This window comes from Sminthopsis crassicaudata, chromosome 4 (genome assembly GCF_048593235.1).
Source record: "Sminthopsis crassicaudata isolate SCR6 chromosome 4, ASM4859323v1, whole genome shotgun sequence".
In the NCBI taxonomy this organism is placed as follows: domain Eukaryota; kingdom Metazoa; phylum Chordata; class Mammalia; order Dasyuromorphia; family Dasyuridae; genus Sminthopsis; species Sminthopsis crassicaudata.
Genome location: NC_133620.1, coordinates 465,739,918 through 465,755,743, shown reverse-complemented (window position 1 = coordinate 465,755,743; position 15,826 = coordinate 465,739,918). Strand labels below are relative to the sequence as shown.

Here is a 15,826-nt window from a genome sequence, read left to right as displayed (position 1 = left end):
AGGGGTGTTTTCTCTGATTCTTGACTCCTCGCCTCTCCGAGGGCCCCTAACCTTGTCAGGGGCCCCCAAACCTCCCAGTTTGACTTAATACTCCTGTTCATTAACAGAACAGACCCCTGATGGAAAGTTAGCCAATTCCTTCCTAATCCCAGTCTTTGGGAAGCCACGATATTTTCCGTCGTTCAGACCAGACTTTCCCTTCGGCGTCTTCAGAGACTGAGGCCCGGGGCAGAGAGAGCCTCGGGGAGCCCCCCTCACTCTGGGTCTCGGGGTGCATCAGCGTTTCTCTGTGGCTCTTTGTGCCTCTGTGGTCAGGTGTATTTGTCTTGTAATCAGCATCCAGGAATAGAAATCCTGCTATTAAACTGTCACACATAGTAGTTGTGCGGCAGGCCCTTTGCTTAGCTCTGAGGCGGGACATTTGTGTGTCCAATGCCTCATGGGATGTCCGGCAGCAACTTGTAAGCAAAATAAATACCTCTGCCCTGGGGAGCAGAGCTGTCCGGTACCAGGAGCAGGACAGGAGTCCTCCCTTTGCCCTCCAAGGAAGGCCGGGCCCAGGAGGCCCTTGTCCAGAATGGCGGTGTGTGTGGGGGTACCCTCCTCCATGTTGTGCGGCCTGATGTCCGGCTCCCAGCCTGATGACCCGAGCCAACCCTTGTCTTTACTTCCCTCCCTGTCCTGCAGATCCGGTCCCAGCCCTGGACCTCGGGCAGCAGCTCCAGCTCAAGGTCCAGCGCATGCACGATATTGAAACTGAAAACCAGAAGCTAAGGGAGACTCTGGAGGAATATAACAAAGAGTTTGCTGAAGTAAAAAATCAAGGTAGGCTGGGCCCGTCGGGGTCCCGGGTGGGCGGGAGTCACGGGGTGGGCCCTCAGAGAGGTCCCACTGAAGCTGTCCCGGAGCCATGCGCGCTCTGTGGCCTCCTGACAGACGCTTCCTCAATCACAGGCTGATAGGATCTGCCTGGAAAAAACCCACGGTTGCCTGGGCCTCCAGGCAGGCCCTGCCTGTCAGAGCGCCAGCCCCTGATCAAAGGAGCCCAGCCAGGGAGTCGTTGCATAATTACCGCAGATGCATTAAGGCTCTGGACTCTCCTGGGCCGTCTGGGGCTTCTCCGTCACGAGGGCCTCGGCAGCGGGGCGGCCGCTCGGCCCACAGGTCCGCTAGGAGCGCAGCCTCTTGCCTCGCCATATGGACTCAGGCTTGTCTTCTTTCTACAGAAACAAAAAAAAGCGCCTTCCCTGCCCCAGAAAACAGAATGTCCTCATTGAGGGACCAGTTGCCCCTTTCTCGGAAGCCCGCTTGTTTCCCTGTGAGAAGGACAGTTCTCTAACTAACAGCTTTGCTTGGGGGGTGCGGCGGGGAGGGGGGGTTGGGGTTCTTTCCAGTTAGCTTGGAGCGGGAGCTCGGTGGGATGGTAGAGGCCAGGAAGAGGCCGAGGAAGCGGGGCGAGCTTTTCGCTGCAGCCCCATGTTCAGCACAGCTATGCAGAATTTGCCTCAAGAGCATCCCCGGCTCTTTACGTTTTATTAGAAACTGGGCCCAAACACTGTAATTGTCCGTTTGTGGCATTTCCAGCTGTTAGTGTGATAATGGGGAGCAGCTGCGCTAGGCCCCTTGACCCAGGGTGACCCATTAGAGAGCTGGGGCCTAAACTCAAGCGAGACCAACAAGCGGGCTCCGGGACGGGGACGAGTAATGGCTCCATTGGCCAAAAGGGGTGTTTTCTCTCTGATTCTTGATTCCCCGCCTCTTCTAGGGTCCCTAAGCTTGTCAGAGGCCCCCAAACCTCCCAGTTTGACTTAATACTCCTGTTCGTTACCTCGATCACCTTGGGAATGCTCAAAAAGGGTCTTTTAAAAAAACTGTTTTAGGAAAAACTGAGAAGATGAGCTCTCAGACGTTGGGCGCGTGTTAGCCAGATACGAGAGACGGCCCTTTGGCCCTTGATCATTCCTCTGGCTGAGCCGGGCCTCGGGAGCACTTCTGGCTGCGGTTCTCTGCTTTGCTTCCCTCTGCCTTGCCCCTGTTTTCTCAAGGATAAAACCTAAGTTTCTCAGCTTGACACTTAAAGCCTTCCACAGTCTAGCTCCAGCCCGCCCTTCCAGGTTTATTTCACATTAACTCTCGGCCCTGAGTTCAGATAGAGCCTCAGACATAGATGTGTGACTCGGGCAAACCATGTCCCCTCTGCCTGCCTCGGTTTCCCATCTGTTCCACTGGGGATAACAAGAGCACCCTCCTCCCAGAGTCATGTCAGTGAAATGAGAGAGTTATATCACTTCCCCTCTGTCTGCCTCGGTTTCCCCATCTGTTAAATGGGGATAACAAGAGTGTCCTCCTCCCAGAGTTGTGACAGCCCGGCTCACAGTAAGCTCAGTGTAAATGGGAGCTGTCATTACCTTTCTGTTCTTTCCCCTTGGCAGTGCTACACTGCAGCCCCCCTCTCTATTGGTTGTTCTGGGACACGCTGGTTCTGGTACATCTCTCCCCCGGCCTCCACCCTTAGGATCCCTCGTGTCCAAGGTCCCCTTCCTGTGCCATGGGGCCCAGCAGAGTCCACTGAGCAGCCTAGGGCCCCTTACACCTCTGAGGTCCCCGTTTGGAGCACGGACCCAGCTCTCCCCTGGGAGTTCGTCGCAATCCTTAGGTCTCCCTCTCGGGCAGCCCTTTGGGGGAGTGATTCGGGAGAGGGGGATTGATGTCATGAGGATCCCCCATACACACACTAAAGGGTCTCTGTGGGCCTCAGTTTCCTCACTTTTAAAGTGGGAGACTTCACTTCTCTGACTGCCAGGTCCACTGCCCCCTTGATCTAAGGATCCTCCCGGGAGATCCTGGGCAGCCAGCAACACGTCGGGATGAGCTCTCCAGCCGGGATCCAGGGTAAACCTTCTGGGTTCAAGGGCTCAGCTTGGAAAGGTGTCATTGTGGAGCTGCAATTGCTGTGCTTCTCCTCCGGGGCTCTGGGGCCACACCTGGACTTCCAGCCCACTCCTTGCCTTTCCAGCCCGCTCCCTGGCCCTCCAGGCCCGCTCCCTGGCCCTCCAGGCCCGCTCCCTGGCCCTTCAGGTCCACTCCCTGGCCCTCCAGGCCCACTCCCTGACCCTCCAGGCCCACTCCCTGACCCTCCAGGCCCACTCCCTGACCCTCCAGGCCCGCTCCCTGACATAGGACAAGTGGGCCCTGCTTGTTTTTCCCCTTCCTGCCATTCTTGCCTCTTTCTCTGGTTTTCCTAAGCGGTACTTCCTATTGCTCCCATCCCAGCCATTCCCGGCCCCCCGACCCTTACATCTGACCTGGGCATCTTGCTGCCGTAAGGCAGCCTCAGGGGTCACTCGGGAGCTCGGGGGGAGCCTGGCCAGCCCGAGCCCCCCACAAAGTTCCGCCGTGCCGCCACCCACGTGCCGAAAGCCAAGTTCAGTCCGTGGCAGGCTGCCGAGGCAGCCCGGCTCAGCTGCATCCGTCTGCGCTCCAGAGGGGGCTAATTTAAGACTCATCGATAAGATGATATTATATTTTACCATTGATTTTGTTTCCCCTCTGCTTGTGTTAGAGAAACCTTAGTTCTCCTTCCCAGCAAAATCCATTGATCCTTCCCAACCTGAGCGCTTAAAGTTCAATTTAACGTTTAGGGAGTAAAAGGTCTCCAAAGGGACTCGTGGCCATTGATTTTATGTCAGAGTTGAAGAGGGAAAGCTTCAGATGCACCAGCACGCGGGCCCGCGCAGCCTCAGGCCGGTTCCAGGGCCCCGATCGGCAGGACCGGCAGCCGGCGGCTTCCTAACCAGAGCTTTCCCTCCCCTTTGTAGAGGTCACAATCAAAGCACTTAAAGAGAAAATCCGGGAATATGAGCAGACCCTGAAGAACCAAGCGGAGAACATCGCTCTCGAAAAGGAACAGAAGCTACAAAATGACTTTGCAGAGAAGGAGCGGTGAGTGCTCCCGGGGTTCAAGGCCATGGCACGAGAGGAGCCCAGGGGGATGGGCCTCCTCCTCTGTTCCCTGCTGCCCACCCACCACTGGCACTGTAGGGCAGCCCCCTGGCAGGCGCCGTGCCCCTCAGCAAGGTGGCGTGACAGTGAGCCTGGAGAGACCATTCCGGGGGCAGCTGGAAGTCCTCCGGTCTTCCTTCTTTGGGAGGCTCATGAGGGCCCGTGATGCACGGTACCAGTCGTCAAGGGCCCTTCCCCTGTGCTGAAGGCGTAATTTAGTCACGTGGGCCCGCAGCACATAGGTCTTGGCCCCATTTTCCCACAATTCCACCATAAATTGAAATAATAGTCCAAGGAAATTGGGAGAATGGCAGTTTGTTGGTAGTTATTTCATTGGAGCAAGCTCCGGGACCGAGGTCAGCCTCTGAATTTTGATGACATTTCTCCACAGTAAATCAGAGGGCAATTCCCTCTCTTTGCTGAGCTTGGAGGAGGCGGGCCCCTTGTCGGGTTCACCTGTTTGCATTAAGGCTCGGCCTTTGCAATGTATTGAATTAGTTCTGGGCCCTGGCCGGGAGTCACCTTGCCGATGGGGGGAGGGGAAGGGCTGCCCACGTCTGCTTGCGGGAGCGTGTTTGTGTGTGACTTGTTGAATTTTACTGAAATTTCCTGGCCCCCCCCTTTCCCGCCACCACTCACAAATAAAAAGGATGGGGAATTGTTTTTAAAAGAAACCATTTTTCAGGACTTCCCCACCTGGGGGGAAATCAAACGAACTTGTTTGGGATATTTTTGGGGAGGGGAGAATTTTAGATCCCTACACCTTAACATAATTGGATTCTTTTATAATCTGTTCAATTTAAAAATATATTTCTATCCATAGATTTCCCCAGAATGCAAAGGGGGGGAAGCTATGATGCAAAAATGCTTAACAACCGCTGATTTAATAGAATGGGTATTTATATTTCCACAAATCAAAAGAGCAGACTTGTAGGAGCTGCTAAAAATTACATAAATTTGCATTTTTAAAAGCCCCTCACACAAACCCAAAGCTTTCCCCTTAACTCACTAGAGTGACAAGAAATATTTTTAAATATTTGATTAAAAATAAAATATATAATTAGATTAAGACTGACATCCTGCCCATGTACTCGTGTGGTGGAGAAACTGGAGTTCGGCTCCCCGATCAAACGTAGCGTTTCTCCAAGTCCATTTCCCATTGATTCCATTCCCTAGAAACCAAAATTACAACCTTGGGCCAGATCGTCCTGGATATTTGGTCCACATGAAGGTATTCGGCATCCTGTACGCTTGGAATAGCAGCCACTGTGAAGCCCAAATTCATTCCCCCTGCCGGTGGAAACACAGGTCTAGACTCAAAGGAAAAAAAAAAAAAAACAACTCTAAGGGAGTTCTTGCTCTGACATTGGGTCCACACGCATGGGTCAGTGCTGCTGAGGGCCAGTCTTTGGGGCCGGAAAGTAAAAAACTTTCCTTTTTTTTTTTTTTTTTTTTTTGCAAAGCAGGTGGAGTTAAATGACTTGCCCAGGGTCACACAGATAGTACATTTCAAGTATCTGAGGTCACATTTGAACACTTCAGGGTGGGCACTCTATCCAATGCACCACCTTTTTTTTTTTTTTTTTTTTTTTTTTTTAAAAGAAAGTGCCATTGATTTGTTTTTATACCACCTGTACTTCCCATTGGATCCTCCCCTCCATATTGCAAAAGAATCATACATTGTTTAAAAAAATAAGGAAAAATAATAGTAATAATAATAATGAGGGGGAAAGCCAATTCAGCAACCAGCCTATCTAGAAAGTGTGGCCTTGTATGTATTATTACATACCTGTAGCCCCCCACTTTTCCAAAAAAGAAATGGGAGCCATTTCTCATTTGCATCAACTCAGTAAATCTGAACGGGAAATCGAGAAGGTGCCAATAAAAATAGGTGGTGGTGTAGGCCTGTGGCGGGAGCGTGTGGCAGGGCTGCGGTTCCGGTTGTGGCCACGCTCGCCTCCTGGTGGTTTCCTCCATGGCTCAGCTGCCCCGGACTCGTGCCGGTGTTAAAGCGATGAGCCAGCGCCCCGACGTGAAGGGGGGTGAGGTGCCAGCTCCTGTGGCAGGCACCTTGCCAGCTGCGTGACCACGTTGAGATGGCCAATCCCTGGTCCCGCTGCCCCTCGCCTGGGAACACGGTCCCAACTCGCCTCCCTTCTCTTCCTTTTTTCAGAAAGTTGCAAGAAACGCAGATGTCCACAGCCTCCAAGCTGGAGGAAGCAGAGCATAAAGTTCAGACTTTGCAAACAGGTGGGTGCTTTGACTTTCCTTAAACTTGGATTTGTGCTCCCATGGGGGCCTGGGACGGGAGCCGAGACAAGGCGCTGGGCTCCTCCCCGCCCACTCCTCCCCAGCACCCCTGCCTCAAGGAGTGCCCACACCCCTGGGCAGGATAGCTGCTCCGGGTGCGTGCCTGCTCCCCAAGGGTGCCCGTGCCCCCTACAGGTGCCCGCTCCCCGGGGATCTGTGTGGTAGGATCTGAGCAGTCCTCTTAGCTCCCAGATGGCTTTCCTGCCCTGCCCTGGGCTCCCCTGGTGCCCTTTCCTCCTTCTGAAGGACTTGGGGTGTGCCTGGGGGCTGCAGCTTATTGGGGGAGGGGCTGCTCTGGGGGTCACGTGTACCTGGCGCCTGAGGCACTTCCCATGAGTCCGGTGAATGTACAGCAGCTGTCCCCAGTAAAGGTTACACTGCGCTGCTGGTAGAGAGCGGGGCAGCCCCCTGCGTGTTCCCCCCCCCCCCCCCCCCCCCCCGAGCAATCTGGCTCTTCCTACCCTTGTGGCTAAATCTCTAAAGCAGCTGCTGCCCAGGGAGGGGTCAGAGAGACCCGAATTCAGGTCCTGCCTCTGACGTGGTTGGCTTGGGACCACTTTGAGCCTTAGTCTTCCGGTGTGCGAAATGGGTGCCATGTGACTTGTAGCCAGACACCCAGAGCGGTTCTCAGGCCCAGCCTCTGCCGCCTTCACTGGAGCGTCCCGTCGGAGACGGTCCTGGCTGTGCTTTACAAGTGGCGGGGAGGCCGCCCCCACCCAGAGAGCTTCACCCCAGTGAGCCCCGCACAGAGCAACGGGGGAGCAAAGCCGATGGGGAGCTGCGAGCGCGGCCCAGGGGCCAGGTGGACACAGCTAGACTGGTCTCTCTCTGTCTCTCTGTGAATCTCTGTGTGTCTCTGTCTCTTTCCTCCATGTGTCATCTGTCTCTGTGTCTGGGTCCGTGTGTGTCTCTCTTCCCTGTGTCTCAGTCCCTCCCTTTTATGTGTGTAGCTGTCTCTCTGTATGTCCCTGTGTTTGTCTCTCTGTCTCTGTCTCTCTTCTGTGTGTGTTTCTGTCTCTGTCTCTTCTCTCATGTCTCTCTTTCTGCCGTACTCTCTCTCTGTCTTTTCTCACTATACGTCTCTCTGTGTCTATATCTCTCTCAGCCTCTCTCTGTGTCTCTGTCTCTATCTCTCTGTCTTCTCTCTCTGTGTTTCTCTTTTTCTTTCCTTCTTTCCTTCCCTCCCTCCCACCTCCTTAGCATATAAACCCAGCCATGAGTGGGCTCACCAAGCGAAGGGTGTGAATCATGTCGTACGTTTTCATGAATTGTTCCAAACTCTTCCAGAATGAGTGGCTAATATATCAGCTGTGGGGGGAGAAAACTCCCATTGCCATGAGTTATACCTCAGGAAACGGCAATAGCAAGCCTTTAAAAAGGTGACGAAGTTCTCTCCCAAGAAGCGATGCACAACATTTTTTCATAATTTATTTTAAAAATACGATAGATAATGAGTTGTCTGTACCAAGCGCCAGGCCAGCTAACCTTGCTCTCTAACTACGTTTAAGTTCAGTGACTTTCGGTTCACAAAGTGCTCTGACTTTTCCATCTTCCCTTCTAGTTGCCCCGGGGATACCTGGTCCCTTCTCCATCAGTTTTCCTCTCATATATGGAAAGCCTAATTAATTAGACATCCAAGGATAGGTAGGATTATATAGTCAAAGGGACAGCGCTCCCTGAATGTACCTATTTGAAATCATAGGAATCAAAATGCTAAGAGCTTCTCTGTGGCACGGGCCAAAATCATCATTTCCTTTTAGAAAAAGGTAGACAAGACTGCTGAGGGAGAGACTGGGAGAGGGGAAGCCAATGAGAGCGACTTTGCCGGACGAGACTCTAAAATACATTACAAGCATTTCTCATCAAAATTATCTGATTCTGGGGGAAAACAGAGAAATAAGTCAGTACAAGAGAATAAAGACTCTCACCATTCAATCCAGTATTTATTAAAAATTAGTGATTGATTAACCTGGATGAAAAGTGGGTTCATCAAAATGGAATTCATTATTCAGCAAGTGTGCTTGGGAAATTTGATTTGCCGTGTGGTGGGAAGATGGCCACCTCACACTCTGTAATTCAGGGGAGTCCAGCTGGGTTCGAGACTCAAGCACAAGATAAGAATCGTCTAAAATATGGAAGGAAATGGTGTAGAGGGCCGGAACTCTGGAGAAGTCCCCTTGAAGCAAGGATACTTACAACAAGGTGTTAACTCAGAGGAATTGATGAGATGAAGGTTCTCTAGTTCCCACAATACTTAGTGCTTAGCAAGGTGATGTCATGGTTCTCTAGTTCCCACAATACTTAGTGCTTAGCATGGTGATGTCATGGTTCTCTAGTTCCCACAATACTTAGTGCTTAGCATGGTGATGTCATGGTTCTCTAGTTCCCATATATAGTTAGTACTCAGCATGGTGATGTCATGGGTCTCTAGTTCCCATAATACTTAGTGCTTAGCATGGTGATGTCATGGTTCTCTAGTTCCCATATATAGTTAGTACTCAGGATGGTGATGTCATGGTTCTCTAGTTCCCATATATACTTAGTGCTTAGCATTGTGATGTCATGGTTCTCTAGTTCCCATAATACTTAGTGCTTAGCATGGTGATGTCATGTCTCTAATTCCCATAATACTTAGTGCTTAGCATGGTGATGTCATGGTTCTCTAGTTCCCATAATACTTAGTGCTTAGCATGGTGATGTCATGTCTCTAGTTCCCATAATACTTAGTGCTTAGCATGGTGATGTCATGGGTCTCTAGTTCCCATAATACTTAGTGCTTAGCATGGTGATGTCATGGTTCTCTAGTTCCCATAATACTTAGTGCTTAGCATGGTGATGTCATGGTTCTCTAGTTCCCATATATAGTTAGTACTTAGCATGGTGATGTCATGGTTCTCTAGTTCCCATATATACTTAGTGCTTACATGGTGATGTCATGGCTCTCTAGTTCACACATACTCAGTGTGCTATAATGATGTAATTGTTATAGGGTATTTAAGGGCTGAGAAGGATTGGAAAGGGAGCATTCTATCTTTGACCACCCTCATGGTGGCTGTCCTGCCTCCTGCATTAAGATCAAGACTGGGCCAGAATAAAGACTCTAGATTATTCTTGACCATTCTCATGTGTCTATCCTGCTGAGACCAAGGCCCATCCGAAGGACCTCCAGAAAGCTAGCCCGAACTTACAAAATGGAATAATTACTTATGCCAGTAATGGAGACAATTCTATTCCTCATGTAAAAGCAATTATTCGAGACAATATATGCATTTTTACATTAGTAATAAGTCTATAAATCAACAAAATATATTTTTTAAAGAAAAAAAAGAATTACAAAATACTTATCGCCAAAAAATTGCAACTTAGAAGGGGCGATGTAAAAGTTAGAGCACTTTATGAACTGAAAGTCATTGAACTTAATTGAACAAACAGATAAAGCCTTGACATCAAAAATATACCAAAAAATTGTTAAGCAATTTACAAAGGTGATTCTGTAGTAGAAAAATTACCAGAGGAGATGTGTAGTTTTCAAGAAATTAATATTAATAATTATTTGAAAAACTGATCATTATTAAAGAAATGCAAATGAAAATATCTTGAAAACACTACCTAACACCCATCAGCTTAGCAAGAATAACCAGCCATGAAAGCTCAATGGTTGGGGTCAAACAGGACATTCACAACTTCTTGAGATTTTTGGAGTGTGTCTGACTGGTGTACAGCAAAAGTTATAGAAATGATCCTGTTTTTAGGATTATCCCCTGAAAGAAGAGGTAATCAAAAATAAAGAACTACCTAGCCTTTCTTTTTTTTTCCCCTGAGGTAGTTGGGGTTAAGTGACTTGTTCAGGGTCACACAGCCAGGAAGTGTAAAGTGTCTGAGGTAGGATTTGAACTCAGCTCCTCCTGACTTCAGGGCTGGTGCTCTATCCACTGCGCCCCCTAGCTGCCCCAGAGCTATTTATCTTTTCAAAGATTTTCATAACATTTTTTGTAGTCTATAAAAAACTGGAATCAAATTCTCAATGTCTGACTACTGGGCAATGATTAACAAATTGTGATACATGGATGTAATGGAATCCTGTGATGCTTTTATGATAAAACAATATGGAGATTACCAAGAAATATGCAAAAGGCTTTTGTGAAATCATGCAAACCACCATCATAACCTTTAAAAAAAAAACCAGAAATGTAATTTATTTAAAAACAAACCCTCAGCCAAATCCTGTCTTTTACTTGAGAGGTACAGTCACCAGTGGAAGGAAAAAGGAGTTTGTATTTGAATCTCCAAGCTGAAGAGCCACGACTCTAGCCTTTATCTGTTTGTGTTTTGCCTTTTAGCCCTGGAGAAAACTCGAACAGAATTATTTGACCTGAAAACCAAATATGATGAAGAAACTACTGCAAAGTAAGTTTTTAACCCCCCACTTTCTCCTGTGCCTGCCGTGTTGTGATCGATTAGTGTTTGTGCAACGTCTGGCTCTTTTTCCCGCCTGCGTCGCGCACTGCCTCGGATGGGTTGGAAGGGGGGGAGCCTCACCTGCCTCGGACAGTCCTTGGGATGCCGGGACAACCGGCCTGCTGCTCCTATGGGGGCTGAGTGAATGATCCTCCTGCTCCTCCTCCTGTTGGTCCTCTTGCTGGTCCTCCTCCTGGCCTTCCTCATGTTCTTCCTTCTAGCCCTCCTCCTGCTCCTCCTCTTGGTCCTTCTCCTAGTCTTCCTCCTGGCCCTCCTCCTGGCCCTCCTCTTAGTCCTCCTCTTGCTCCTCCTCCTGGCCCTCCTTTTAGTCCTCCTCCTGCTCCTCCTCCTGGCCCTCCTTTTAGTCCTCCTCCTGCTCCTCCTCCTGGCCCTCCTCTTAGTCCTCCTCCTGCTCCTCCTCCTGGCCCTCCTTTTAGTCCTCCTCCTGCTCCTCCTCCTGGCCCTCCTCTTAGTCCTCCTCCTGCTCCTCCTCCTGGCCCTCCTCTTAGTCCTCCTCCTGCTCCTCCTCCTGGCCCTCCTCTTAGTCCTCCTCCTGCTCCTCCTCCTGGCCCTCCTTTTAGTCCTCCTCCTGCTCCTCCTCCTGGCCCTCCTCTTAGTCCTCCTCCTGCTCCTCCTTCTGGCCCTCCTCCTGGCCCTCCTCTTAGTGCTCCTCCTCTGGCCCTCCTCTGGCCCTCCTCCTGCTCCTCCTCCAGCCTGGCTGGTCCAGCAAAGGGTCCAAGGACCCAGGAGAGAGTCTGTGATCAAGTTTGGAGGGTCTCACTTTGTTCAGCAGAGCTGCGAGGGGCCTCACGGTGCACTTTTACAGATGAGGAAATTGGGGGCCTTCTCACCCCAGAAGTGGGGTCACAGGCGGGTAAAGCCCATTTCCAGAGGTCCTGAGAAGGCCTCGGTTTCTTTGTAATAAAAGGGGGTGAGGAGGTTCTCTGAGCGTCTAAACTCTGCAATCCCGAGTCGCTCTGGTTGGTGTCGGTGGGACCCTCTTTGACATGGTGCAATGGCCTCTGCGCTGGCCAGCGCTTCTGTGGCTCCGTCAAAGGGATGGTACTTACCAGCCAGAGCTCGCATCCTCTGTCCGTCTGTGCAGACATGTCTGGGGTCTGTCCAAGGGGGAGGGGCTGGGCACCTCCCTTGGTAGGATTTATCTGCCTTTATTCCCCTCGGTGCTTCGTTTTTGTCTTTGCTGCCCTGGGCCCAGCAGAGCCACCCCCTGACCACCCACCTCTGGCCCCCATCAGTCGCACTCTCTCAGGCACAGGGGCCTGCCTCAGGGGGCCTGCAGGAGCCGGGAAAAGACCGTGTCACTCTCCTCCTCAAAAAACTATAATGGCTCCCTGTTACCTTAAGGATCCAATAGAAAGATGAGTCCCTTCACAGTGTAGCTCCACTGAGACTTACTTCATTCCCTGAGGTAGGGAAGGAGAGACAGATGGAAAGAGAGAGAATGAGAGAGAAAAGAAAAAGAAGGAAAGGAAAAAGAAAATAAGGGGGGAAAAGGAATGGAAGAAAAAGAAAGAAAAAAATGAAGGAAAAAGAGGAAGAAAGAAAAGAGAAAAGGAAGGAAAGAAAGGAAGGAAAAGATAGCTCTGGGCCCACTGGAGGCGCCCCCTGAGGGGAGCCATGTTTTGGGGATCCCAGGCGGTGGCCCTTGCCGGGCCCCTGAGCCTTTTCTAATCAGTCTGGAAGAGATAGCTCAGCATTTCCCTGGGTGCCCAGATTGCTTCGAGAACATGATAGGTTTTCCATGAGATGTCCAGTGAGTCATCACTGTTAAAAGTGCGTTTCATTGTTTTTCAAAGAACAAACGTCTCTTTTCTCTCCTTCCCGCCTCCCCCATCTCCGCCGAGTTGTTGGGGGGAGTTGGTGGCAGACATACATAGTCAAGTTAAAACAGATCTCCCGAGTGGAGGCCTCCTCCTGCTTCTGGAATCTCCTTCCTGCGGCCCAGGCCTCCGCCATTGACCGCCTGGGCCCCTGGGCTGGGCGAGGTCACCCTCCCATCTGCCCCCATGGTTCTCCTCCCTCCGCTCGCTTCACTCAGGTCAGTGGGACGATAATTGGGGGCTTCCCTTCAAGTTCCCACTTTCTAGATTTCTTTTATCTCTTCTGCCTGAGCACCTGACAAAACCCCGGGGTGTTCTGTTCTGGGGTTCCTCTGTTTAATCTCTCTTCTTGTAACTGGGGGCAGCGTCTCCGTAAGCTTTGTTGACTTCTGAAAAAATCAGTCCTTTGTTCTTTTAGCAGAACATCTGACGTCTGAGTCGTTTCTGCTGCACCTACGTTATCTAGAAAAAAATTATCAAACTTTTCACAAGTTCCATTTAGAGACGTTTGAGATTTATGAAACATTTTAATTTGACAAATAGGAACAAAAAATTGCCTCACAGAACCTTCGACTATTTAGATTTTGATATTTAGATTTGGGTAAAAATAAAATATAATAAGAATAACAGTAACTTGTTATTCAGTGAGCATTTAAGTGCCTCCTCTATGCACGACAGTGATACAAGATTGTAGAAACAAAAATAAATCTGTTTTGTATAGTATCAAACAGAAAGTACCTACTGTGTGCCAAGCTGGGGAAACAGTCCCTGCCCTCAGAAAGTTTATCATCTAATTAGGGGAAGTAACATTTATCCCACTAGACATAAAGTTTGATACAAGGGGGTGTTTGAGGAGAGCGACTCCAGCATCTGAGGAAAGATTTCATAAAGGGAGCTAACCCTTGACCTTGAGCCGTTGACCCCTAACCCGCCTTCTAACCCAGGGGCAGCTCAGGCGGTAAGAAAGGTTTGTGCATTTTTAAGTAAATAAAACAAGACTTTATTTTAACATACGAAATCCGTTCTTGCCTTGCTGTCTCCGTTTGTTGACCCCTGACCCCCTGGCGTCCCAGCCTTGTTTGTGTCAGCGTCCTCGTAAAGGTGTCATCTTTTTTGTGTTCCCGATGTGGTCAGATGGTGACCACAAGGCCACCCTGACTCCAGATGAGCCCGCTGTAGTCGGGAAGAGGCTCTCAGTGACTGCCCTGGGCCAGTCTCCTTTAAATGGGCCCAGAGCAGTTGTGAGGGTCCGGCAGGATCACGTGGGAGGCTGCGCTCGTGCGCGCCGTGCTGATAACCGTTCTCGCCTCCTTCCTGCGTGGCTCTGCCCGGGTCCTGCCGCGTTTCTTTGTATTTATCATATTGTTGTTGTTAGTGGAGCATGAGATGACTCCATTTCACCAATACATCATCATTATTCAACATTCCCTCCTCATTGACCGTGTAATGTGTTTCCACCTTTTCACTGTAAAAAATTAAAGAGCTGTAAGTAGTTTTGGTACGAGCAGGTTGTTTTTTGATCACATCCCCTGGGGCTGCCCCATTCATGTCGTCTGCCAGGTCCAGGGGAGGCTGGGTCCAGGGGAGGCCAGGTTCAGGGGAGGCCGGGTCTGGGGGAGGCCGGGTCTAGGGAAGGCTGGCTATGGTTTTTGGTGGTTTGCTAACGTACACAAACGATGGCCTCACTTGGTCCAGTGCTTGGCGCCGGGCTCCATCAGTGACCGTGGATTGATGGCATGCTTTCCACTTTACTCCGCAGCTGGGAGGGGGCCCTGTGTCCCAGGCCCAGCCGGCCAGCGCTGGAGATTGGGCTTTACCTCGTTACCGATCTAACAGATATTAGGTGGCTTTAGTCAGGGAGGCCCAGGCCCAGCCCTGCTTCTGACCCCCGTGACCGTGGGAGCCTGGACGAGGTTGTCAGGATGTGGGGGGCCCGTAGGGCCTGGTCATGGTTGGCTTAGGGCTGTGCCGTGGCCCAGCTGTGGGCGGGGCTTCCCAAGGGACTAGTGGAGGCTGTGGCTGACAAAAAGACCAGTTTTAAAGGGCTCTCTGAGTCTGGCACAGTGGGTTGTGTGTGGAACTTAGCAGTCCCTTCCATCCGTTGCGCTCTCCCTGGAAGGAGACCACCTAAAGAGACAGAATACATTGTCCCTTTATTTTTAAGTCCAGCACGCTCCCGCCATCTCCCCTCGTGGAGAGAGGAATGGCTCTGGAACTCCCAACGACAGGCGGACTCGAGGCCTCCCCCTCGGGGATACAGCGAACAAACGGTTTGGGCGGCCAGCGCCCCTTCCCAGGGGGCCGTGCTTGGCCAGTTTTACAAGGACTTTGATTTCTTAACTCGTAAATGGCCTGAGTGAGACACGGGGTAGGGGGGAGAGCCATCTCAGAAGGACTTGGATTTGAGGCTGGTCTCTGGCACGTGCCGCCTGTGGCCCTGGCCAGGTCCCCTGGTGCCCCCGGCTACAACTCTCCAGCTCCTTAAGTTCGAGGGGACTGAGGAATTGCCAGCACGCCCTGGTGGAGGGAGTTTCCATACTGAGCAGCCTCTGCCCCCCCAAAACAAACCACAGAAAGTGTTCTGCACGGCAGGCAGGCTGGCCATTTGGCAAAAGTCTCTGCAGAGAGCGAGCCCTTCCTTGAAAAGTCAGCGGAGGCTGGCTTTAGGTTCTGAATTGGAATCCCTGTTACCTGGGGGCTGCCCTCGGCCGCTTCGGGGCAGGACCCCGAGCCCTCCGCGGGGCTTTGTCCCTCACCTGGGCCTCTGTCTCCCTCCCGCCTCTGCCAGGCCCTTCCTCCGGCCATCTCCTCGTTAGATAAGCATGCTTTTGTGAGCTCTGGGGCGGCAGGCCTTTTCACAGGCTGTCGTAAAGCATTTCAGGAAGCTGAGACTGAAGGATTCAGAAACGATTTCTTCTTTCTCCTTCTTTTGGCGATTTCTGATATTGTCTGCTCTCAGGTGGAAAGCTCGGACGCTTGCTTACATAACAGTTTGGGGAGCGTTTGTGAGCTCCGCCGACAGCGGTGGAGATGAACTCCAGCGGCTCCGGAGCCCCCGGAGCCCACCCCTTCCCAAGAAGGAGAAGGGCGGGGGTGGGGGCCGCCGTGGGGATCGCCCTCCCGGGCCTCCGTTACTCAGCACAGGGCCCATGGCGAAGGCACCGAAGCTGTTAATAGCCCCCCGAGCTCATTGTATGTGAGCCTTGCCGTTTGTC

At 51.2% G+C, this 15,826-nt stretch overlaps 1 protein-coding gene across 7 annotated transcripts in view; it reads left to right on the top strand.

Annotated features, from left to right (window-relative positions):
• The window catches only part of CUX1 (cut like homeobox 1), a 379,575-nt gene that overhangs the window by 208,102 nt on the left and 155,647 nt on the right, over nucleotides 1–15,826 (top strand). For all 7 annotated transcript variants that reach the window (XM_074264161.1, XM_074264162.1, XM_074264156.1 and 4 more), the window contains exons 5-8: nucleotides 688–825; nucleotides 3,819–3,942; nucleotides 6,176–6,252; nucleotides 10,653–10,719. In XM_074264161.1, the coding sequence (XP_074120262.1) occupies nucleotides 688–825; nucleotides 3,819–3,942; nucleotides 6,176–6,252; nucleotides 10,653–10,719 (406 nt within the window). The remainder of the gene's footprint in view (nucleotides 1–687; nucleotides 826–3,818; nucleotides 3,943–6,175; nucleotides 6,253–10,652; nucleotides 10,720–15,826) is intronic.